The sequence below is a fragment of the Cricetulus griseus genome, chromosome X (assembly GCF_003668045.3).
Source record: "Cricetulus griseus strain 17A/GY chromosome X, alternate assembly CriGri-PICRH-1.0, whole genome shotgun sequence".
Lineage (NCBI taxonomy): Eukaryota > Metazoa > Chordata > Mammalia > Rodentia > Cricetidae > Cricetulus > Cricetulus griseus.
Genome location: NC_048604.1, coordinates 62,285,802 through 62,310,719, shown reverse-complemented (window position 1 = coordinate 62,310,719; position 24,918 = coordinate 62,285,802). Strand labels below are relative to the sequence as shown.

At 38.1% G+C, this 24,918-nt stretch overlaps 1 protein-coding gene, 1 long non-coding RNA gene and 1 other non-coding gene across 4 annotated transcripts in view; 1 reads left to right on the top strand and 2 right to left on the bottom strand.

Moving 5' to 3' along the window:
• The window catches only part of LOC103163044, a 154,845-nt gene extending 134,270 nt beyond the window's left edge, over positions 1-20,575 (top strand). Inside the window, exons 4-7 of the long non-coding RNA XR_004771520.1 lie at positions 12,762-12,915; positions 13,193-16,005; positions 19,233-19,302; positions 20,532-20,575. This is a non-coding gene — a long non-coding RNA (uncharacterized LOC103163044). The remainder of the gene's footprint in view (positions 1-12,761; positions 12,916-13,192; positions 16,006-19,232; positions 19,303-20,531) is intronic.
• On the bottom strand, positions 8,531-16,479 carry Hmgn5 (high mobility group nucleosome binding domain 5). 2 transcript variants are annotated; one of them, XM_027432916.2, is made up of 6 exons: positions 16,317-16,478; positions 14,536-14,559; positions 13,970-13,999; positions 13,663-13,716; positions 11,555-11,692; positions 8,531-9,737 (listed from the first exon to the last, which is right to left on the bottom strand). In XM_027432916.2, exons 1-6 carry the CDS (start codon positions 16,329-16,331, stop codon positions 9,105-9,107), a joined length of 894 nt encoding a protein of 297 aa, XP_027288717.1. In that variant the 5' UTR covers positions 16,332-16,478; the 3' UTR covers positions 8,531-9,104. The 2 variants fall into 2 exon arrangements, with proteins under 2 accessions (XP_027288717.1, XP_027288718.1); XM_027432917.2 differs by lacking the exon at positions 13,970-13,999 and having other exon boundaries at positions 16,317-16,479.
• On the bottom strand, positions 12,759-12,923 carry LOC113837726. The gene has a single exon (XR_003488449.1). It is a non-coding gene; the product is annotated as a U1 spliceosomal RNA (small nuclear RNA).
• Positions 20,576-24,918: the final 4,343 nt, after the last annotated feature.

Sequence of the window (24,918 nt, the reverse complement as noted above, 5' to 3'; positions counted from 1 at the left end):
AACAATTAGCTCTTCTTAATCTTGCTGCAGCTTTGGACATGATGATCTTTATAATATATGAACTGTTTCTTTTTATTACTTCTTTTTGTACTCACATTTTGAATTGTAGGAATTTCTATGAAGAACACTAACTCATGCAGGAACCCTCTAACCCACATCCCTGTTCTTGAGGATACAGTCATGTTAGACAAATTATCTGCACATATGACTGTTGTGCTATATGATCCTATCACCTAGTGACGTCACAGTCATTGTAGCTTCTGCAGTTATATTCTGTGGTGGGCTCGCTAAGAGCTTAAGGAAATATTTCTCATGGTTTATTTTCTTCTGTAATGACTATTTGTCTGTATTTATACTCAGCTTACACATCCAATCAGAAGTTTTGAGAGTTTCTTTAGAGAAACTCAGTAGATAAAGAAAAAATGCTTGGGTTGGAGAGATGGCTCAGCATTTGAGAGCACTGACTTCTGTTCCAGAAAATCCAGGTTCAATTTCTAGCACCCAAAGGGCAGCTAAGAGCTCACTATAATTCCAGTTTCAATGGATCCGATGCTGCCCTCTTCTGGCTTCTTTGAACACTGCATGTAAGTGGTGTGTAGCCTTACATGTATCATACACATAAAATAGTTAAATAATTTTTAAAGAGATGGATGGACGGATGGATGGATGGATGGATGGATGGGGTATCCATTGAGTGTGATATTGATCATTTAATACTGTTCATGAATTGTCCAATTTCCTACAAAATATCCCATGCCACTAATTGGCAAAATCCACTCACTCTGTTTTATTATCTTGTTCTTAAGTCATGAGGCACTCGGGGATGAAGAGATAGCTCAGTTTTTAACATTTTTGTTATTCTAAAGCAGTGGTTCCCAACCTTCCTGATGCTGCAACCCTTTAACACAGTTCCTCATGTGGTGACCCATAACCATAAAATGATGTTCATTGCTACTTCATGACTCTAATTTTTCTACTGTTGTGAATGGTAATGTAAATATCTGATATGCAGGATGGTCTTAGGTAATCCCTGTGAAAGGGCCATTCAAAACCCCAAAGGGATTGAGACCCACAAGTTGAGAGCCACTGTTCTAGACAACCCAAGTTTGATTATCAACATATCTATGGTTACAACCATCTTTAATTCCAGTCTCAGAGGGATCCAACTTCCTTTTCTGGCTTCAGCTGGCACCAAGCACACAAGTGGTGCCCAACTATACTTGCAGGTGAAGTACCAATACACATAAAATTAAATTACATTTATTTTAAAGCTCACAATGCATTTATGGATATGATGCTACTATGAAAGCTAGAGGCCAAAAAAGCAGCAGGAAACTGTTGTAAAATTGATACCAAGAGAAGGGGAGAAAAAAGTATCAATGAGCAGAATGATGAGAAAAATATAAAAAACATAGAATAGGAAAGAGATTAGAATATAAGAATTAAACAAATTAGCCGGGCGTTGGTGGCACAAGCCTTTAATCCCAGCACTCGGGAGGCAGAGGCAGGTGGATCTCTGTTGGTTCGAGGCCAGCCTGGTCTCCAGAGCGAGTGCCAGGATAGGCTCCAAAGCTACACAGAGAAACCCTGTCTCAAAAAAACCAAAAAAGAGAATTAAACAAATTAAAAAGCATTTTTTTCAAACAAGCAGGTTGGAAGGGGCAAGTGGTACATCTCACTACCTATCAGAAGACTCCAGTTTCAAGTGTGTCCTTGGGGGCTAGAGTGATGGCTCCATTGTTGAATGCTTCCTGTTCCGCAAGAGGATGGAGGTTTGATTCACAGCACTCACACAGTGGCTCACAAACTATCTGTAACTCGAGTCCCAGGCCATCCAACCATCCTCTTCTGGCTTCCTCATGCACTGACTGCAGATGGTGCACGAACATACATGTAGGCAAAACATACACATCCATTTTTTAAAAAATGAAAAATATGTCCTTGAAAGAAGAAAAGTAGAGAAGCAAAATAAGAGAGAAAATCTTTTCATTAGGTATGAATCTGGGAGACTCAGCATCTATGCAGTAGAAGTTGTGCTAACAGAGCAGAGACAGTGAATTGTGACAGATAACACTCAACAGTTAACTTCTCAAGGAATCATGCTTTTCACATCCTTATGTTTTCCACGTTGATTTTTGGTGAATTTAGGCTGGCATTTTGAGTTGTTTCTGACCAATAAAAAGTTGTGATTAGTGTCGTTTTTACTCTGAGTCTAGTGTTTTGGTCTCTTGAAATTCTGGAGGAAGTCGTCTACCATGGAAAAGTCAGAGTCCCCTGAATCCCCGTAGCTGTAACGAAACCCAAGCTAGTCATACATTGTGATTTGAATCTGGAATATTCCCAACAGCCTCATGATTTGAGTGCATGTCCTGTACCTGGGAATGCTGTCTTGGAAGGCTGTAGAACCATTAGATGCTGGGCCCTTGGTAGTAGAAGTAGATCACTGGAGGGGATCTTAGCTGCTTATAACCTGGCTCCTGGTTCTGACCTCTCTTATACTTGTTCTGATGTAATATGACAAGATTCCTGCACATCCTTCTACCACCATCAGTACTGCCATGCCTTTCCTACCACGATGGGCTAAGACTGTCTTATACTGTAAGTCTGAATAAATAATTCCTCCATTAACTTATTTCTGTTGGCAATTTTGGTCACAATGGAATGAAATTAGCTAATATATCTTATGAAAAGCAATCAAGGTGATGTGCTAGACTTGGGATGGATATTTGTTTATCATGTGCAACACCTTGCATTTGATTCCCAGCATGACAAAACCCATCTAATCAACCATCATGCTACTGAAGAATCACTGTCTGCCTATAGGGCTTTTAATTGACTCTAACTCCAACAATATGTTCCTATAGCCACATGAAAGCCTTCAAGTGAGGTTACTAATTGAGTTCAATCAATCCATATATCTGAGATGAACAAATTAGACAAAATATAACATGAAAATTCATGCTACTAACTACCTACCTATGGGAACTACTTTCCCTTAAATTTCTGTCATATTGTTTTAACTATCATTAATTACTGTTCTCCCACAGCATCATCAAAACTTGAAATTATTAGTTATTTATATGAGTAAGACATAGCAACTTATTCTGCTAGACCATAAATACTTCGAGGGCAAGAAAGAATTCTGATATTGTTACTAAATGTAATTCAAATACCTAATTGACACATAGGTGAGGAAGAGTTACTTATTGATGTAAGGCATTAAAATATTTTTTAAGTTGTAACAAGGACAAATGTCTTGCCTTTTCTCATTTCTAACATTTTTTTCCTTCAAACACTACCAAATTCGAAAATTCTATTGGGCAGAATGGCTTGTGGGTTTAATATATTTCAGAGAGAACATAACCTGGTCCAAACTCTAGAATTTGTGGTTTTTCTACTAATTGATAAGATTTTCTACTTTAGTCCCCTCCTCTATAAAGTGGAAATAATGGTAGCATCTGCCTCAATGGGAAATGCAGATGCTTTTTACAAAAAAATGTGTAATCTGTGTATACTGCTCAGAACAGGATCTGACACATAGGAAACAATGTTAAAAATTGAAGAAATCAGCTGAGTGGTAGCTCATGCCTTTAATCCTAGCACTGGGAAGGCAGAGGCCGGTAGGTCTCTGTGAGTTCAAGACCAGCCTGGTCTACAAAGCTTATTCCAGGACTGCTAGGGCTACACAGAGAAGCCCTGTCTGGAAAAAACCAAAAGTAATAAAAAAATAAAAAACAAACCATTGAAAAAAATCATTTGATTTTTGCTTGAAATTCCTTACCTTAATTGAAAATAGTTTTATAAGTTATTTTTCTTTCTATTGTATAAAAACATATACAGATATCAATCCCCATTATATAATCAGAAACTAAGTTTCCACAAATATGAGAGTTCATTCATGTTATTTAGTATATTCCAAAAAGCCTGGATTGAATATTCTAGTTAAAAGGGATTAAAGGCATAGGTTGTCAAGTACACAAACAGTAAATCACAATTTTGGTTCCTCTACTACTTAAATTTCAGTGTTTAACTTTTTGAAGGAAGGAAAACCACTTGGATCCGTGCTGTTATGTGATTCTTGATATAATTAGAAAGATAGTATTCATGGGAAACCTTTTAAAGCAAAGGCATTTACTAATCAGAATGATCAACTGCAGTTAAAAGGACAATACTGGAAAACTATTACTCCATGTAAAATTGGGCTGTCACCTACTTACTCTTTTCTTCTTAAATAAGCCAATATAATTTGAAGCACGATCATATTTATGAAGTACAATTAATTAATATCATGTAAATATAATATTTATTAATTATTTGAGAATATCAGACAGTGTGCTTCAATTATATTCATACTCCTTCTCAACCTAACTCTTCCCAAGTCAACTTCAACCTTCCTAACCCCACAGGATGAATTATTGTCAATGACAGGTGATAGGATTAAGACTTTGGAAACAGCCAAGTAAATCCTTTTTCTATTCAGTACTTATTCGTTGATAATTTCATGCAAGTGTTTAAGATATTTTGAACATATGCATTTCTCCATTCTCTTCTCTTCATCCTCCTCCCACTCTTTTTGGTCTTCTCCCTCTGCGTGTGTGTGTGTGTGTGTGTGTGTGTGTGTGTGTGTGTGAGAGAGAGAGAGAGAGAGAGAGAGAGAGAGAGAGAGAGAGAGAGAGAGAGAGAGAGAGAGAGAGAGAGACTCTGTGTTCAATTATGGTCACTTGCATGAACCCAGGTGGGAGTTTATTTACTGGATCATGGGCAACTTACCAGTGGCTATAGCACTGAATACAATGACTTCTCCTTTTCCAGTAGCTATTAATAGCTAATGGCTCTTCAGAGAAGGGTGGGGCTTTGTGAACCCCTCCCCTATCCATGGTGGAATACGGAAAGGCCCATCTTGTGTAGTTCTTGTACAGGCAATCACGTCTGCCTTTCATGATAAGAATGCATTTTATCCAGCATGTAAATATCATAACAAGAAACTGCTGTTTTCTAAAAAATCCATTCAAGTAAGCCTGGTAGAGATTTAATGTAATTTAATTTAATTTTTAACACAAGTGTGGCCAAGCCACAGCAGGTTTGGTGGGATTTTTCTACACTGCTGAGGTTAAACAATATTTATTTATTTATTTATTTATTTATTTATTTATTTATTTTGGGTTTTTGAGACAGGGTTTCTCTGTGGCTTTGGAGGCTGTCCTGGCACTAGCTGTTGTAAACCTAGCTGGTCTCAAACTCACAGAGATTAGCCTGCTTCTGCTCCCTAGTGCTGGGATTAAAGGTGTGAGACACCAACACCCAGCATTTGTTTTTTAAAACAACTTGTTTTGAAAGGATTTTTTTCTTTTCGTTTTGCAAAAGTGCTTCATAAGCATCTTCAAAATTTCAAGTCTGTTTTTTATTTTTGGTTTTTCCAGACAGGGTTTTTCTATGTAGCTTTGGAACCTGTCCTGGCACTCGCTCTGGAGACCAGGCTGGCCTCGAACTCACAGAGATCCACCTGCCTCTGCCTCCCCGAGTGCTGGATTAAAGGCGTGCGCCACCAACGCCCAGCCAAAATTTCAAGTCTTTTAAGGCAAAAATATTACTAATTGAGAATTATCAAAACCTGGTTTTTAAAACTTTCTTAAATGTATCTTTGTTGTGACAGAAACTCATTAATAATATCCATTACATTATAGTTTATGATATTAGACTCCAGTTACAACATATTATTTGTCTCCCGTTTGTCTTCCTAACTATGGTGTTTTGAAAGGAGTTCCTCACAATACGTTGATCTTTGCATTGTGTTCAGGTGTGGTTTTCTGTTATGATCTCCTTTTGATAATGGGTTGTCCAATACAAAGTTCTCAGCCCTGAAGCTATATGTATTCAAACAACAAAATAATACAACTCAGTAGGTTGTATTTATATAAATACAAACAAATATACATACTTTATATTATATAAGGTTATAGCAGGCACACTCGTAAAAATTGTGTGTAGTGATATATTATTTATGATTTATTAAAGCTTGCCTGAAGATTCAGATAGCAAAGCCAGCCACAAGATACAGATTTCAGGCAGTGGTGGCACACACCTTTAATCCCATGACTCAGGGGACAGGCATATGAATCTCTCTGAGTTCAAGGCCACCCTGGCCTACACTAGCATAAAAAGTAGCAGAGCCTTTAATCCCAAGAAAGGTGGAGACAGAAGGATATGGCTGGCAGATAAAGGAATATAAGGAAGAGGAGACAGGAATTAAGAGCCTTTTGCCTCTGAGGATTTGTGGAGACAGGATTGCCATTTCAGCTTGGTAGATGTAACATCTACTGGCTTGGCTGTGTTGCTGCTCTGATCTTCACCTTGAAGCTTGAACCCCAATAATGTCTTTGGGTCTTTTATTTTTCATGTTACGATTGTGTATAATTGTTCATTTTTTAGTTTATTTCAATAAACTGAATTACAAGTTATTTACTATTATGGTATTAATGAGAAATATCCCTGAAGAATTCATGGGTTTGAATATGATACCTAGACGATGGTCCTGTTTGTTGACGTTGTACAACCTTTTGGAGGTAGAGGCTAGGTGAAGGAAATAGGTTATAGAGGTCAGGCCCTGAGGTTTATCATCCAGGCCCCTTGGACCTTAGATTTCTGACTATGAGTGGGTATCATGTGAGCAAGCTGCCCAGAAAGCTCCCAAAGCCATAAACTACTCCATTTTAGTCGTAATGACTTCCCATCCGATGAATTACCTCTTCTGAACTGTACACCAAAGAAATCTCTTCACCACTACTTGTTTCATTTAGGTATTTGGTCATAGGGAGACTTAATATATCTAGTTACAGGGTACCTGATAATTTTGGTAAATTTATTTTTATACAATATTTGTTATTCTTTGAACAACTTATGTATAACATGTATTTTAACCATATCCACCCTCATGCTACCTCCAACTCCTCCCAGCAGCCCCCTGCCACAATACCTCCCTCCCAACTTTATGTCTGTGACCCACTGGTGCCATTCAGTGCTGCTCATATGGACATGGGAGTATGGCCATCCACTGAAGCACAGGCACTGTAATTGTAATTATTTCTCTAGGAAAACTTGGATTCTCTTATGTATTCCTTTCTTATCCTACATCATACTTATTAGTGGGGACATCCTTAAAGACACTCTGCAAAATTTTAGATAAAATTTGGCACTATGTAGTTACCAAATCACATTTCCTGCTCTATTCGTGTATTACCAAAACCTTGTGTTGCCAGGGAGCTAAACAAAGATGTCTTCTACTAGGAAAGAAGCGCTAAGTGGCCTTCATGGACAACTTTTCTCTATGGGGAGCCATATAGAATGCCTTTTTATACTTGGGTTATTTCTCCACATCTTTAGAAAAGACCATTTTATTATCGATGTGTATCCCATTTTTACCTTCGCCTCCAATAATACTTTCTCTATGAATTAGCCAGCCACACCTTCTACTCTACTCCCTTTCAATTTCCCTACTATTGAGACTTAGAAAAAATATATAAAGCAAAATTTTGATGGTGTAGAGAAGATGAGATCCAATTAAAATATCAATAAACAAAATAAGAAGACCTCAGGAAGAAAGTTTACTTTAGTAGAATGGTATGAAAGAACAACTCTACCATTGTGTACCCTGTTCATGCTATGTAAATGCTTTAAACACTTAATGCTATAAGGTGAAGCTGGCTACTTTGCATAGTTTCAAATGAAAAGAAAACTTACCTATTACTGTAGTTCTGCCAATCATCTGGGGTACCCTTATAGAGAAAACTGGGAGTGTTTTGAAAACAGAAGGGATTAGACAACAGCTTTTATGTGGGGTGTTCTGGCAGTATGTTTACCATCATTGTCTAACAATTATGTACAATGAACTCTTGATACTGCCCCCTCTACCTCCAACTCAAATCTTTTGTTGTTGTTGTTTTTCTGAGACAGGTCTTCTCTGTATAGCCTTAGCTGTCCTGGAACAAACTGTAGACCATGTTGGCCTAGAACTCACAGAAATCCTCCTGCATCTACCTCCCAAGTGCTGGGATTAAAGGTGTGCACTACCACCACCCGGTCCAACTTTTAAATCTTCAACAAAAGAGCATAGCACTTTTGTAATGTGCTTTGGCACATAAGCTACAAGAGAGTCAAATGGACTGATCATCAAAATAAAAAATACCTTCTACATATCAAAGGACATTACTGACCATACTGTTAACACAAACAGTAATAAGTGTGCCTGGCAGATTTGTAACTGATACAATTTAGAAGAAATATAAATAAATACTAATGAAAAAATCAAATGTGCTTTGACTGAGTTGAATTATCCTTAAGATATAAAAATGAATCAATATACATAAACCAATTCCCTGCAAACTTTCAAATGATTAAAATATTGAGTCTTATGTGTTATTAATTCTATTTCAATAAAAACCCATCAAATATTTTCCTGGATACCAAATGGGAGAAAAATCAAGAATTTAAATAGCCCACTAAACTATAGTTTTTGAAATATCACAAACCATAATTACCTTTGTGGAACTGTTTTATTATGATAAATCCAGCAAAACTTTGTGCATACACATATGATCAAAACTGCCCTCCTGAAATAAACATTTAAATTTCTTCAAAACCAAAATTAAGATTTTTATATTCTTTCCAAGCTACTGATACAGTTATATTTGGTAATGGCAATTCTAACTCTTAACATTACCTGAAAATAGTTGACCTTCTTTATAAAAGCAACCTTGAGAACTACATCAAAGTTGTACCAAACTCTTTCTTTTGGAATTCTCCTACTTTGAAAATTATCACGTATAAGAATAAAATTGAAACTCAAAAATTTAATATATAACTTACACACAGTGAAATTCACAAAGTTGCAAGTATACATTTTATATTTTGCACTACTATAATCACAAAATGTATAAAGGTGTCATGTTAGGTGTTTTGCAACTAATAACCTGTATGATGATGTTCCAAGATTGAATGATGCTAAAGAAAAGCACTGTTTATAAAATATCTGATAAAAATATTTATCTCTATTAACATTACAACAGGAAGGTACTTGTTACCAAATTATGACATCACATAGGGCAGTTTTAGACACCACTCAGAGACTTCTCCTTTTCTCCATCTTGTTTGAAATCTTTGTTTTCAGCTTCTTTTTCAGCCTCCACCTTGTTTTCATCATTGCCTCCCCCTGCAACCTCTTTTCCTTTTCCTTCTTCCTCCTTTCTATCTTCTTCTTTCCCATCATCTTTCTCCTTCCCATCTTCCTCACTCTGGCCTTCCTTTCCATCTTCCTTATTTTCCTCTTCTTTGCGTTTTCCATCTTCCTCTTCTTTTTCCTCTTTCTGTTCTTCTACTTCTTCTTCCACTTCAGCTTTCTCTTCCTTGTCATCTTTCTCTTCTTCCTTCTTCCCATCCCCTTCCTCTTTGCCATCTTCTTTTTCATCATCTCCTTTTTCTTCATCATCTTTTTCCTCTTTCACATCCTCACTTTCTGCTGAATCTGCCTTCTCTTCGAGGATTTCTTCCCTATTTCCATCTTTTACCTCCTCACCTTTATCTTCATCCTCTTTTCCATCTTCATCTTTCTCTATATTTTGGACATTTTCTTCTAGCTCATCATCTTTTCCTTCTGCTGCCACTGCTTCTTTCTTTTCGCCTCCATCTTCTTCAGCGTCTTCATTCATCTTTATTTCCTCAGTTTCCATTTTGGGGATGGGTGCCTAGATAGGATGAGGAAAAACAAGATTGTAAATTTAGAGCTGTTTTCTCTCACATGCTTAGATCAGATTATATCTGATTCATGAAAAGCCTGATTAAATTTCTTTTGCCAGAAAGTAGTTTTCCCATGGAAAAACCATGATATATGAAAAATATTCTAAACAATAAACAACTATATCTTGATACAGAGCACCACAAATAGATGTCTGAAACCACAAATTCAGTAAAGTTTGTCTATATAAACAATTTTCACTACAAATATGATGAAACAAACTAAATAAACAAAGGATGTTTATTTATTCTGTGTCATAAACTTTCAGTAAATAAAAAATGTGGAGATAAAGAAGTCCTATGGAAAATAATGCTGTTTTTTCTTTTGAGATAAGGTCTTACTACCTAGCCCAAGGTGGCCTTGAACTCACAGTGATTCTCCAGCTTCCACCTACCTACTGCATGTGGTGGTTTCAATAAGAATGGCCACCGTCGGCTCATATATTTGAATGCTTAGTCATCAGTGATTTGGACTACTTGAGAAGGATTAGGAGGTGTTGGTCTTGTTGGAGTTGGTGTGGCCTTGTGGTAGGTAGCCAGCAAAGGGGTGGGCTTTGAGGTTTTAGAAGCCTAAGCCAGGCCCAGTATCACTCTCTTCCTGCTGCCTGCATAGAACTCTCGGCTACTACCACTACTACTACTACCTAGATGTAAAACACTCAACTACTACTCCAGTACCATGTCAGACTGAGTGCTGCCATGCTCCCACCATTATGATAACGAACTAAACCTCTGAAACTTTAAGCCAACCCCAATTAAATACAAGTAGCTGTGGTCATGGTGTCTCTTCACAGCAATAAAACCATAAGGAGTAACAGGCATGCACCACTAAGCACAATTTACATTTGTGCTTGTGTGTGTGTGTGTGTGTGTGTGTGTGTGTGTGTGTGTGTGTGTGTGTGTGTGTGTGTTTAAGACAGTATTTCATTATGTGCCTCTGGCTGTCCTGCAGCCTACTCCTGTCGACCAGGCTTGCTTCAGCCTCACAGGGAGCACATTTGTGCTTAAAAAAAAAAACAAAAATTACTAGAAAATCTTGTATGATTACTTATATTTTACATATATGTATGTTTTATTTGACATCTCACTTTAGGTATTTTACTAGACTACCTAAAAGTGTAGGATACATTAAATACATAAAACGAAACCTATTAAAAACACAATACACAGAAGGCCATGTATCACACCTGATAGAGTGTTTGTATACATGAAAGTCTAAGTTGGAGCCCCAGCCTGGCATAAATTAGTGTGTGTGTGTGTGTGTGTGTGTGTGTGTGTGTGTGTGTGTGTGTGTGTGTGTGGTGCAGGTTTGTAATCATAGCACTCAGGAGGTGGAGGCAAGGAGGATCAGAAGTTCCAGGTAATTCTTGACTATATAAATGATTTTGAGGCCATCCTGGGCTACACAAGACCTTGTTTGGGAAAACAATTCTATAATAATTTGTTATACCACCTACAGAGGAAATAAAAAGGCTTTTTCTGGGAAAAGAGTTACAAATAGTCCATGTGTTGACAAAAGGAATTGAAGTTTGGCCTGTGTTTAATAAGAGAGTTTAGTAAGGCATGTTTACTGCCATTGTTAAAGCAATAGCATTGCTAACCAACTGCTTCTGCTACCACCTGCAATGCTCATATTTTCTATTTAGATGCCAGTTTACCACAGAACCACTATTCATTTACTATTTTTTAAACTAATAGGCAACTAAGATTGCTTTCACTTGCAATGTTAAGTTTTCAAGATGATATATCTGCTAACGTTTCAAGATACCTCAATAATTTTGGCTTCTCCATTTTCAGCATTTTCCACATTGCACTCTTCTTTAACATCCTCTGGCTTGGTTTCAGGAATTGTTACGGCACCAACATCTTTGTTTTCTTCCACTGCAACATTTGTGGTCTTCAGTTTCTGTTCAGAAACACAAATAATAAAAATACACAATTAAGCTGCTATGTTAATTAAACCACTAAAGTTACATTAACAACTGATAAAATAATTTAAGGAGAGCTTTAGCATACTACACATAAATCTGATAACAATAAAATTAACACATAACTCTTTCAATGTTACCCCTAAAGCATCATTAAAAGTGAATTCTGTTACCTTGATATAAATTAAAGAAATCTTCTTTTATGCTGAGTGCAATGAGAAATAACAAGTTAGTGTTCACTAGCACCCACCAAGGTCCAATTCCCAGCATCCGATTAGCCTGATGAATTGAATGCCTCTTACCAAAAGTCAGTTTATTGCTGCCTAGTCTAATCATTAGCAATAGGGTTGTGTTAATTATAAAGTCTCCATTGGTAGTAATTAAGAGAAATGTCATGTTAGTGAGAACATCAATTTAGACACATTTAGTAGAGACCATCATGGGATGCAGCTGTTTTAATCTTTATGTGTAAGCTATACAGTTCCTTGAATTTTTCTGTTTTGCTATAAGAAACTTCTTTGCTTACGTGTTTACAGTAGAAGGATCATTTATTTAGGATACCAGAGAAATCTATTTGAATCCTAGATCTTCCACTTATCTACTGTTTTCTTGAGGAAAGGTATAAATCTCTTTCAGATTGTGTTTTCATATATAAAAGATAATACCACTCACCACACAGGGACACATTATAAGAGTCACTTGAAAAAATATCAATGTAATTGATTTAGAAATTATATACTGCACCACACATAAAAGCTATTATTCTGTTAATGAGTGAGAAACCAAGATCTGAGGAATATAAACTATTTTAAAGTGTATGATTATATAATACCCATCATGATTTATTCCTATTCTTTTTTCCCATTTTCACTCTCTCAGTGCAACTTGCAGAAGAACCGTTCAACAGCTAGCACTGCATCAATATGTAAATTGATTGATCAAGATAATTAGCCTTTAAGAATTTTTAAATGAAAAATATCAAAAGCGTCTTTAAAAAATGATCATAGTTTGTTGTGTCATCATCTCAAAAATCCTTTTATTTTCCAGGGGAGAGCACAAACGCAGTCCCCCCACTACCACAAATTATGCAGTCAAGTTTCCCTTAAGTGGAGAAACGGCAGGGGTCAGCACATCTGGAGTGCAATGAATGAGTCTAGCCCTGGAAACACCTCCTTAGTGATCATGGTATCTCTCCTGCCAGGTAAGTAGTCAAATATTCTTATGGTGTTTTTTTTTTTTTTTTTTGGTGGTGGGGGGAGGATTTATCTATAGTCTATCATCTAGGGAACTCGGGGCAGGAACCTGGAGACAGATGCTGAAACAGAAGCTACATAAGAACAGGGTTTACTGGATGGCTTTCTGCAAATATTCTTTATAGCTGTAGGCTTTTCTCATTTGTGTAATTCAGCCAGTTGTTAGAAAAAATTGTAACAAAGCAATTAGGAATTAACTTAATATTGATTTTATTTCTCTTTCAGCCTGCCATTATTTTTAACATCCAAGCACAGACATCTATATAAAATCATTTGACTCCATTTAAAGCAACATATATGAAAGCATATCCTTAAATGTTTCAAATGTTAGTTGCTGTTATGATTATAACACACTATTGGGCTACTGCAGTTCATGGCCTTTGTTTTCCTCGGAATATTGGTATTTTATTGACTAAGTCTCAAAGACATATGCATTTACCATGTCATCCACCAACATTTTTTTTATTTTACATTCACAATATTGTATTGTAACTACCAAATAAATGCTAAGACACAGCTAACCAGTCCCAAAACATATACAAATATTCACCACCCAGTAGAATTATATGTACTGTATGGTACATTATGTTTCTGGTTAAGCAAACTATGAAGAAAACAAAAGGATCAGTTGTGTGCATTTCTGCAATTTATTTCTAAAAACACATTTTCTTCAACCTTAGAATTTGAACATTTACCCTTGGAGTTGGCGTTCTTTTAGGCTTCACCTCTGGTGTAAAGGGCACAGGCATCTGCATCAGGAAACATCATTATATAAGAAAAGAGGAAGATATCATATTTGAAGAAAGAGCACTAGCAATGAAAACTATGAGTACGATTTAAAATAAGCACTAGGAACCAAAAACAAACAAACAAAAAAACCTTTCTTTCAGAACCCTTCCAAATAAGCCTTGTATTAAACATAATATTGTCTAGGATTCCATGATTCTAAAACCTCCATTCCATGCTAACTAACATGGGCAGCATTTTACAAAGGCCACTTACAGCAGACAGTCGGGCAGATCTTCTCTTTGGCTGGATGTGGGGAAAAAAAACAGTCACACGAATTATAGATATACAAATCTAGAGTTATTTTTATTGGGACAATATTTGGTGTAACACTGTAAATATTGCTACTAAGGAAGTGATTATAAATTTGGCTAGGAAATACCATAGTACACACATCTGACCCCCTTTTCATATGGTAGAGGGAATAAAATCCTATGACAAGCTTCTTTCACTGAGCTAAATCAGTAAAATTGCTATTATCGAGGAGCACATCTTCAAATGAAAATATGCTTTTTTGCTTACCAACTGGCAAAACAGAATTTAAGCCTAAGAAGGTGCTCTCTGGATCTGATATCATAACAAGCACAGTAGAATCCTCAATTCCAAAAGGCCTGTCATTTTTATTAATGTACTTTTGAGAGAGCACTGGCATACCCAATATTAGTTAGTACTCATTTGGTACAAATATAACCACCAGCATTTATTTTTACCTAGTTATATGTCTTTAGTTTCTAAAATGGGTGCATTTTTTTCAGAGAAACTCACAAACTAAAGACACTCACCTCCTGACTGGCATCACCTGCAGCCTATGTAGAGGGAGAAAAATAAAAATAAAAAAAGAGAAATAGGATAGTCAGTATAAATACACAGCCCAGAAAATATCGCTGCTGGATTGTAATTATAACTTTAGCCACTTGTGACTTTTTTCCTGGGTTCCCGCTCCAGCAGCCACGTGTTGTTTCCTAGCAGCTATTCTACATCTGCTGTTTTAGTAATAGGAAACGTGCACCAAGATGCAAGTCCATGCTTAAGACCCATTTACAAAGAGCCAGTGTAACCTTTTTTTTGTGTAAATAACGTCTCTTAAAAACAAACCATTTTCATTTTGAAATCCACCTGCTCTAATGTTAAAGCCAAAACAAGGGTTGGGGCGGGACGAACGAAGGCGGAGCTTCTTGCAATTTCCCTCTCTTGCCTTATGTTTGCTATGCAATGGTATCTATCTGACCTGCTCTACGAATTACGGACTATTTTCCTTCCCAAGTTCTGCATACAAAACAACAGCCCCACCATACTTTCAGGGAAGAACGTCTTTGTTCTAACGTCAACGTTTTATTCGGAGAAGCAGGCAGAGGATTTTAAAACTTCCCGCCACTACCTGCTCCAAGGTTGCTGTCAGCTCTGTAAAAAAGCAAGATCCATTGCACAAGCCTAAAAGAGCCCGGCGGGAGCCTGGGGAAAGGGGGTGGTGATTAGAAACAATCGCTTTCGGTATCTGAGTAGCCCTTTACCCTGGGAATTACCAGGCTATTATTTCATCGTTTCATACAGCCCAGAGCACTGAGGAATTCAGCCTCGTTTCTGGGTTCTAGGAATACGGAAGGCGGACGGATTCACAAGAATATAAAAGCAATTATAAGGCTCTTTTACATTAACGCAGTGTTTTACGATTTCACCAAAGCAATGAAACAGCACTCCATTTTAGATGTAAGAGACTCGGCAGAAAAAAAAGAAACAAATACTGAGCGTCAACTTATTTCCTATCTATTCGGAGACAGGAATTTTGAAATGAAGGTTTACAGAAGACCTGAAGCCCTTGGTAGCTCAGACCAACTCCCAATGTCTAAAGTGAACAAATCTCACGCCGCCCCACCATCCAACGCTGGTTGTAGTTTCTCAGACGCGGCTCACTAATCACCTTTCCACCTTTAACTAGAGAGTTCCGAGAGTGCCAAATCTCTCAGATCTAAAGTTTCTAATTACAGCGGTGAATCTCTTCCTTCTCTAGGACAGTTTGAAGTCTGCGCCGCCTAATGGCACAGGATTACCATTGCATAGCCATCTGGCATGACAAGAAGTGGAGGAGGGAAGAGGGGGAAAAAAAGAAAAAAGAAAACGGAAAGAACAAAGGCAAAAACAAGAGAAAGCCAGGGCTTTCGTTCCTCCAAACGGGACGGTTCCCGGAGAAAAACTGGAGGTAGAGGAGGAAGCTGGCGCTGGAAGTGTGGTTGGGAGAAGAGTTCTCCAATAGGGTAAGCGGAGGAAGGGGGGTGGGGTAGGAAGCGACAGCACAGCGCTATGGCTGTTTGTAATTCAGCATGGAGACACCTCTCAAACGATTCTCTCCCTTAAACAAAACAAGCCAAAAGTGAACTACCAGTTGCATACGAGACCTTCCGAAACCAAACACAGACAGCTCGCTACCTTTCCCTCGCCTTCCATTCGGAACATCACAAAAATCAAACTAGAAGCCAAAATGCTCTTTCAAAAAGATAGAAATCTCTGCCGTAGGAAATATGTATTTCAGCAGCTAATCTCCCGTCTATCTTCTCATTTCACTTACCTTTCTTTTGGGCATTGTTGCAGCTCTCCGCAGGAGATCCTTAGGCAGGAGGGAAAAATGCCGAGAGCAGTCTCCGTCTGACCGCTCCGCGAGCGACTGAGTTTTCAATGAACTAATTGCAGCACGATATGTTCTCGAGTCCCCCCTCCCCCTAAAAAAAATCTCTCGTTATTGGCAACATTAAACACGCCAAGACGCAACCAAACTACGTGAATGGTTAGCCGAAGTGGGAGCCAGGTTGGAGTGACAGGCTGTCAGGCCAATGAGGAGAGGTGGCCGGTTCGGAAGGCGTGGCCCGCGAACTTGCCCGAAGCCCTCGTACACTGCCGGCTCTGACTGCCTCTGGGGTGCCGGAGTCCATGCACTTAGCAGACGCCTAGAGCTCCAACGTGACCAGCAGGAAATCCAGTTTTCTTGCCTTTTCACCCTTTTATGTTATAATGACAAGCGAAAGCTCAAACAGTTGTATTTTTCCACGATCTCAACCCCCTTCCTTCCTTCTCGCGGGGTGGCGGGCCCTTTTGAGACTGGATTGAGCTAGAGCTCGGGTCTTTCCCAGTTGGCAGGAGGGTGAGGTTGAAGTGACAGGAGCACCCATTTAGAGATCGGAAAAAGAATGGGAACGCTTCTGGTCGTGAGAACTTCCCGCCAAAGCTGAACTGTGGTCCTGGCTGTAGAAGGGTGCCAGAACTGCGCGCCTCCCGCAGGTGGAGAGTAGCAATAAATCTGGGACCTGGACGAGCAGGACGCTCCTGCAGGCCGCCTACCTTCTAAAAGAGCCATTACCCCGACTGGAGGGGGTCCACCAAGAATTGAATGGGGCCACGGGGGAACTCAGTAATAGCAGATTTCTATCCAGAGGAAAGTCATTAGCTTTAATGGCTTCGTAGTTCAAAGGTGATATTTAAAATTATATGTAAAACAAAACAAAACCATTCCTTATCTTCATTGCTAAAATAGGCGCCTCCTATTTTTATTTAATTTAATTTTATTTTGCCTATAGAAGTGCCCCCGAAACCTTTTCTGGTCACAGGCAGCGTTTAAGTAGCAGCTTTCTGTTTTGAGAATCTCCCATTTGTCTTCTGGTGACAGAGTCGTTTCTGAAACCTAAACGGTTGGAGAAAGGAAAGAATAAAATGCCCAGAAATATTTCTGGTTAAAACAGAGTGCTGAGGGCTGCTAATTGTTACTGGAAGTAAGCATGCAGGTCCCTGCAGCCTCTTTTGAGAAGTGGTTTGCCTCCCTTGTTGAAAGAGCTATTTGTATTTAAATGTGCTTCAACAACAGCCTTTCAAACTGAAAGGCTAATAAAAAAAAAAAAGAAAATTAACCTTTTAAACAGTTACTTAAGAATTTAGCCCCTGGCCTGGTGGTGCATATCTTTAATCCCGCCATTTGGGAGGCAGAGGCAGGGTGATCTGTATGAGATCAAGGCCAGCCTCATCTACATATCAAGCCAACCAGAGCTACCTAGTAAAACCCTGTCTGTTTATTACCTAGTGAGATGTCCAATTCTATTTATGTTCTCGTAGCTTAAAGAAAAAACAGACTGGGGCTGGAGAAATGGTCCAGCAGTTATGAGCACTGGCTGTTTTTCCAAAGCCCAGGTTCAATCCCCAGCACCCAAATGGCAGCTAACAACTGTCTGTAACTCCAAGATCTGACACCCTCACACAGACATACATGCAGGGAAAACACAAATGCACATTATATACATGTATTATATATATATATATATATATATATATGTGTGTGTGTGTGTGTGTGTGTGTGTGTGTGTGTGTGTGTGTGTATTTAAAAGAATTCTAGCCAGGATTGGTAGTGGCAATGTGGCAGTGAGATACTGAGATTCAAACGATTCTAGGCTACACACACATTCTGCTACAGACAAAAGAAAATACCCCCCAAAACAAACAAACATGAAAGGTCTATGATCTACACAATGCCAAGTTATCTGTTCAATCTAAACTGCACCCTGGCAGAGCCCTTCATTTTGTTTTGCTACTTCTTCCCTAGCATTTTGCATGTGGAGTTAAAACAAACCACTTAAACTAAGACCTGCTGAACCTATGCCCCTAACTTCATATTGCATTCTTATTCAAGTAGACAAATCAGAAAGGCACATTTAAATTTGCTTCCTTTGCCTGCAGTTACGTGTCATCTGACCAGGCTCTAGATGTGTTTTTTAGTTACCTTTATGGTGAAAACATTGTTGGAAGAACCAAGGTATGTTTCAGTAATTTAATTTTCTGAGAGAAAATTGGTTTCAGTATAAGAATTGTCTCATAAGGATAAGGGAAAAAATGAAGAGAATGAAAACGTGTTAGTACTGGAATGCATTCATTCAACAAATTCTTATTTACCATTATTTTGTGGGTAGGATTTTTGTTTTTGTAGGCTAGTTTATAAAAATGCAAACCCCTGTGGCATGCAAAGTTACAGTGCACAATTTCTGCCCCTAAGGATTTTTATAGCTCTGTAGGATTGAGAAAAACAGATGCATGCATATCTGCAAATCAAAGTTGCTTGTATTACATGAATGGTGAAGTTTATATTTAATAATACAGTGGGGGCGAGGCGGGAGTAGGGAGGCTCTTTTAAAACTGAGATATTTGAAGAAGGCTTTTTTTGAAAAAGTGGTATCTGGCTGGGAACCCTTGTGGAGATTGTTACACTGTAGCAAACACAGAGGCAGACAAAGTTTGTACTTGTTGAGGGAACAGACTGCCCAGTCCCAGTAAATTGAAACAAATGCTCAAGATGAGCTCAGGGAGGTGAGTCTTGAATTGGAGACAAGGTGAAATGTACTATCACTAAGTGAGCTCTGGCGCCTCTCAGGTTTGTCAGCCGTTTTCTGCTTTGCTCAGTCCTTCCTCCTTGGAGCCAACCTGTTCAAACTGTGACTTACTCTTTCAGGTTGCCTAAGTGTGGAACATTTGTCCAGCTCTTCATCCCACCCTCATCATTCTTTCTAGCAGTAAACAAGGTGGGTGTCCTTTGTACTAGCCAACTTACTTTAGCTCTTGACCTTTGTGACATTTTACCTGCATCTGAAGCACCATGTCACCTCCAAAATATCCCAAACAATGCAGTGTCACCCAGCATGATCTCTTTACCAAAGTATTTGCTAATCATTTCAGCCCAACAAAGCCTTCCCTCTTGCCCATACTATGTAATTTAGATTGAACCACCATGTTGCATAAGCAAATCTGCTTTTTTTTTTTTTTTAATGAACTAGGGTCTCACTACATAGACTGGCTGACCTGGAACTTTACTTACCATGAAGCTGGTTTGGAACTCACAGAGATTCACCGGCCTCTGCCTCCCCAGTGTTTGTATTAAAGGCATACAATAACCATACCTGGCCATGCACAACTTTGACTAGAAATTGACTCAAACTGGTGATGTTGGAGATAGGCCTCATTCACTTACGGCAAGTACTCTACCACTTTGCTACCCCTCCAGCCCTCATTGTTTTTCTTGCCTAAATATTTTTCAGCATATCAGCTGCCAGGGATCTGATGCAAAATTTACAGTATTTACAAATTATTTTCTACAACTGATAAATTATTACAGAGTCAGAATTTTATCTTTATGTAATGGTCAATGTGAGACTTTTTAATGGATCACTTATTTTTAAAATTACACTAGCTTGTTTCTCTTTTTTATTAAAAGCTATGAATACTGATTGCCTGGCAATTATCCACAGGGTAATTTCCCTTGGCTATTTAAGTATGCCTACTATGACTGTCACAATTTAGAGTAACTGTAGCATGTCCATTCAGTAACCAGTGGGAAATGGCATAGGAAAATGTAAAATTTACACATTAAATATATCAACATTAAAAATGTTTGCCACAGAGAATATAAAATAAAATATTAACATTATGTGTTTATGAGAAAAGGGATGATGGGGAGTTAAAAGGAACAAAAAAGGTTTACAAATGTTCTGCATATTAATTTAAATATATATATGATAAAAATGTTCTCTCCTCCTTCCCTCCTCCCATGCTCCCAATTTGCTTAGGGGATCTTGTCCCTTTCCCTTTCTCCGGGGGACCATATATGTCACTCTTAGGGTCTTCCTTGTTTCCTAGCTTCTCTGGGATTGAGGATTATCCCAAAGGCTGGTTATCCTTTGCTCTATACCTAATATCCACTTATGAGTGAGTACATACCATGTTTTTCTTTCTGTGTCTGTGTTGCCTTACTCAGGATGGTTTCTTCTAGAGATTACTACCTTAAATGCCATCATGGAGCCTTCATCCAGTAGCTGATGGAAGCAGAAGCAGAGACTCACAGCTAAGCACTGAGTTGAATTCCTGGAGTCCAGTTGTAGAGAGGGAGGAGTGATGAGCAAAGGGGTCAAGACCATGTTGGGGAAACCCACAGAAACAACTGACCTGAGCAAGTGGAAGACCTTCATAAGACCGAACCAGTCCCCCTGAACGTGAGTGTCAGTTAGGGGCTTGGGCAGTCTGTGGGCCGCTGGCAGTGGTAGCAGTAGTGATATAATATTTATCAATCCCTAGTGCATGAACTGACTTTTTCGAGATCATTCCCTATGGAGGGATACTCTCTCAGCCTAGATACAGCCTTGGTCCTTCCCCAAATGATGTCACAGACTTTGATGATCTCCCATGGGAATCCTCACCCTCTCTGAGGAGTGGACGGGGAGGTGGGATGGGGAGATGGTGGGGGGAGTGGGAGGACAGGAGGGAGAGGGAGCTAGGATTGGTATGTAAAATAAGATTGTTTTAATTATTTCATTTTATTTAATTTAAATAATAAAACTAAAAAATATTCTCGATGCACTGTTTTACATGCAAGGGAATCCACAAAGGTACTGATTGGTAATAAATATTGTCTTTTCCATATTAAAATATCACTAACTTTGATGATACTTGGCTACCATTAATCATTTGTGCTATATGTTAAAGTGAAAAACATTAGAAAATTTGTTTGAAATATTAGCACATAATAATGTAAATCCTACTCTGCCAAAATTATGTCTTGAATATATTGGTTGGTGTTTTGTGGTAAAATAAACATTAAGCCTAAAATGAATCCAGTACATTAAAGCACTCACCTTTTGAATTTAGTTAGGTTACTGGTAGCCCTTTCCCAAGACTGAATCTTGAAACACTATACTCAAGAGAACCTAAAGCTCCTTTTTCCAGGTTCAAGACTAATAAAAACCTGAATTCTGAGCGGCCCCTATATGATGGCTTTTGAAGGTGTACTTCTAGTGGTAAAAAAAAAAAAAAAAAGGAAAGAAAATGGTAGTAAAAAAATTCTTCTAGTATTTAAATAAATGGCATTTTAGACTTTCTTATGTTAAGCTTGGAAGAGCCTAGAGATTTTCTAGTTCAACACTCTGGTAATGCAGATTAGTAAACACAAGCACAGACAGCTTAAATGACTTGCCCGGGGTCATCCATTAGAGGTGCAGCAGGGCTTTTTTTTTTTTCTTTTCTGTTTTGAAGACTTTATCTGTAGTTTTGATGGCAGCAGTTATACAACTTCAACAGAAATGTTAGTGAAGTACAAGGCGTGTTAAATAAACACAAATTGTGCTAAATCTCAGTCAGTTCAAAGCTCAAGAAGCACCTCTGACCACAGGCACTTCACATATGTATTTCTGTTTGTTCGATGGTTCCCTTATTCATCTATGATCCTGAAATTAAATCCTCTTTTCAGTTTTCAACTATTTCAAAATAGAAGAAAATTTGGTGATTTTATCTTCTCTCTCTCTCTCTCTCTGATAGTATCAGTGAATAAAAGTTTTAATCACTAAAATTGCCAAGCACCTTCTCATGTTTTCCTCTGTCATTTACCAGCAAAACGGTTTTCAAATAAAATTGCAAATGCCCCTTCTCATTGGCCATAAGTCACTCAGAGATTTCCAACTTGTAGTAGGTGCTTTCCTTTATTTGAAATGAGCTTTGAACTTTTTTTTTTTTTTTGGTCTTTTGAGACAGGGTTTCTCTGTGGCTTTGGAGGCTGTCCTGGAACTAGCTCTTATAGACCAGGATGGTCTCGAACTCACAGAGATCCACCTGTCTCTGCCTCCCTAGTGCTGGGATTAAAGGCGTGCGCCACCAATGCCTGGCACTTTGAACTCTCTTAATTCGGCTATAAAATCTTCTACTTTCCTCAAATTTATGTATTAGTCGGTTAAATATGCCACTATTTAATTTTTTAAATAATTATATTTACTTAAACTGTACAGTATGATGTTTAGCACACACACACTAAAATGATTATTACAGTCAAACAAATTAGCACGTCTATCAACAGGATGGGTGCCCTTTTCTGTGGGAAGAACACCTAAAATCTCTTAGCAATTTTCTGGCAAAGTTACTGAATTTTCCTATTAAGCTTTATGTTCATTTTAGTATAGGTAATATCCGTGTTTTCTTGCATAAAATACAAGATGTTTTAAATCTTAATTTTGAAATGTTTTACTCTCTGACTTTTTTTGAAATATAAAATACTAAAATGTTGACTGAAGTACTTCTATAAACTGTGTAACTATTATAGGTCCCTGAAATAAGGCTGTCTTTAAAAAATTATATTTTGACATTATATGTTTTAATGTGATTTAATGTTTTGGGCTTTTTCTGGCTCCTTAGAAGCCTCACCAATGCAGATTATTCTTATAAAAGAAAGAAAACAGCAATTGACAAATGCCCTTGGCTTCCTATTTAAATATATGAAAGTAGAGCTTATTTTCAAGGAAGGATCTGTTTCTCAGAGCCTCAGACACCAGTGAAACCTGATTAGAAACAATCTCTCTCCACTGAGAGAACAGTAGCCTGTAGAATAGATTCTGTGTGTGAAATCAATGTCTTCTCTAAGAATAAATATTCTATCAAGTAACCTGATGCCATTTTAACTAGAGGCTGAAGTTAAATGCTGCTTTAAGAAGACATTCATAGAAATAGATTTGCTAACTTTGTATTGTGTGATTTTCCCACTTTTCCCATTTCTGGCATTGCAGCTACTGACTTAGATCATTTTTTTCTTAAGTCAAGTGTAACCTTATATAATGTTTTATTTTGTTATAAATTATTAAAAACAGAAGAGCCAACATTTGCAGGGATTTTTTTCAGTTTATATCTACTTAAAATGGGATAGAATAAAGGTAAAACTAGGATTTCAAAAGTCCTTAATGTATAAAGATAATCACCAATGGTATCATATAACTCAAGTGGAGGTTTTGGGGGATTTTTAAGGAAGTCTCTGCTATTTATAATACTGTGCATTAGCCAGGCAATGGTGTCACACGCCTTTAGTCCCAGCCAGAGGCAGGCAGATCTCTGTGAGTTCGAGACCAACCTGGTCTACAAGAGCTAGTTCCAGGACAACCTCCGAAAAGCCACAGAGAAACCCTGTCTCGAACCCCCCCCCCCCCCCCGCAAAAAAATACGTGCATAACTTTGATACGTTGACTGTGTTCCAGTGGAAGGCCACACATCCAAGAATATTTGGGCAGTAAAAATTAGCCTTGATGGAGGTGAAGGGACATAAGGTTGAGAAGGAAAGTAAAGGGGTGTATCTGAGTAGAGTTATGTGAGGGAGGATGAATATAGTGATTTAATTGTATGAAATTCTCAAAAAACTAATATATATTCATAATATATAAACAAGTACTTCAGATATTTCAATCAAAGTGAAAGTGCAGCAAAAGAGAAAGTGCTATCTGTCAGAAAATAATCACTGAATAAATGTACCTCCTAAGAGAAATCTGGGCAGAACAAACATGCCTTTTTAGTATGAAGAGGCTGCTTTGAAAGCATGGGTGCTTGAGTTCAGTTACTCAGCACCCATGTGAAATCCAGGCACATATATACTCACTTGTAATCACAAAACTCAAGGCAGTGGTTGGGAGAGATAGACAGATCCTTGCAGCTCTTTGGTCAGCTACCATAGGTGAACTGAGGCTCCAGATTCAGTGAGAGAACCTATCTCAAAAAGAAAGGCCCACATTCCCGAGGCAGGTGGTCCTAGTTTGTAAGAAAACTAGTTCAAAATGAATCTGTGAGCCAGTAAGCAGAAGCAGATTGCTCCATAGTTTCTCCTTCAACAGTGGGGAACTGAGTTCCTTCTCCTCTCAATGACGGACTATAACCTGTTGATGGAAATAAACCCTTGCCTCCCCTAAGAGGAAGTAAAGTGCATAGAGATTAATAAAGATATCCAACATCAGGCTCTGGTCTTTATACACACATTCATAGCTCGTGCACCTGTGTGCACGTGCGCATGCATGCAGTCTCTCTCATATACACACAAATAATAAAAATTTACATTTTGCAGTTGTAACGATTATGGGTCACTGAAGTAAGGATGTCTTTAAAAACATTGTATTTCCAGGTTATATGTTTTAATGTGATTTGATGCTTCAGACTTCTTCTGGCTACTTAGAAGCCTCATCAATTCAGGCTACTCTTACCAAAAAAAAAAAAAAAAAAAAAAAAAAAAAAAAAAAAAAAGGGAGAAAACAGCAATTGAAATAAGCGTGTGGCTTCCTATTTGAATATTTGAAAGTAGAGCTTATTTTCGCTTATCCGCAGAATTTCTGGCCAATGGGAAAGGTCAT

Coding starts and splice junctions, on each gene's coding strand:
- Hmgn5 (XM_027432916.2), bottom strand. Junction 14,000..14,535: donor CAGGTGATGCCAGTCAGGAG/GTGAGTGTCTTT, acceptor CCCCACATCCAG/CCAAAGAGAAGATCTGCCCG. Junction 13,717..13,969: donor GATCTGCCCGACTGTCTGCT/GTAAGTGGCCTT, acceptor TTCCTGATGCAG/ATGCCTGTGCCCTTTACACC.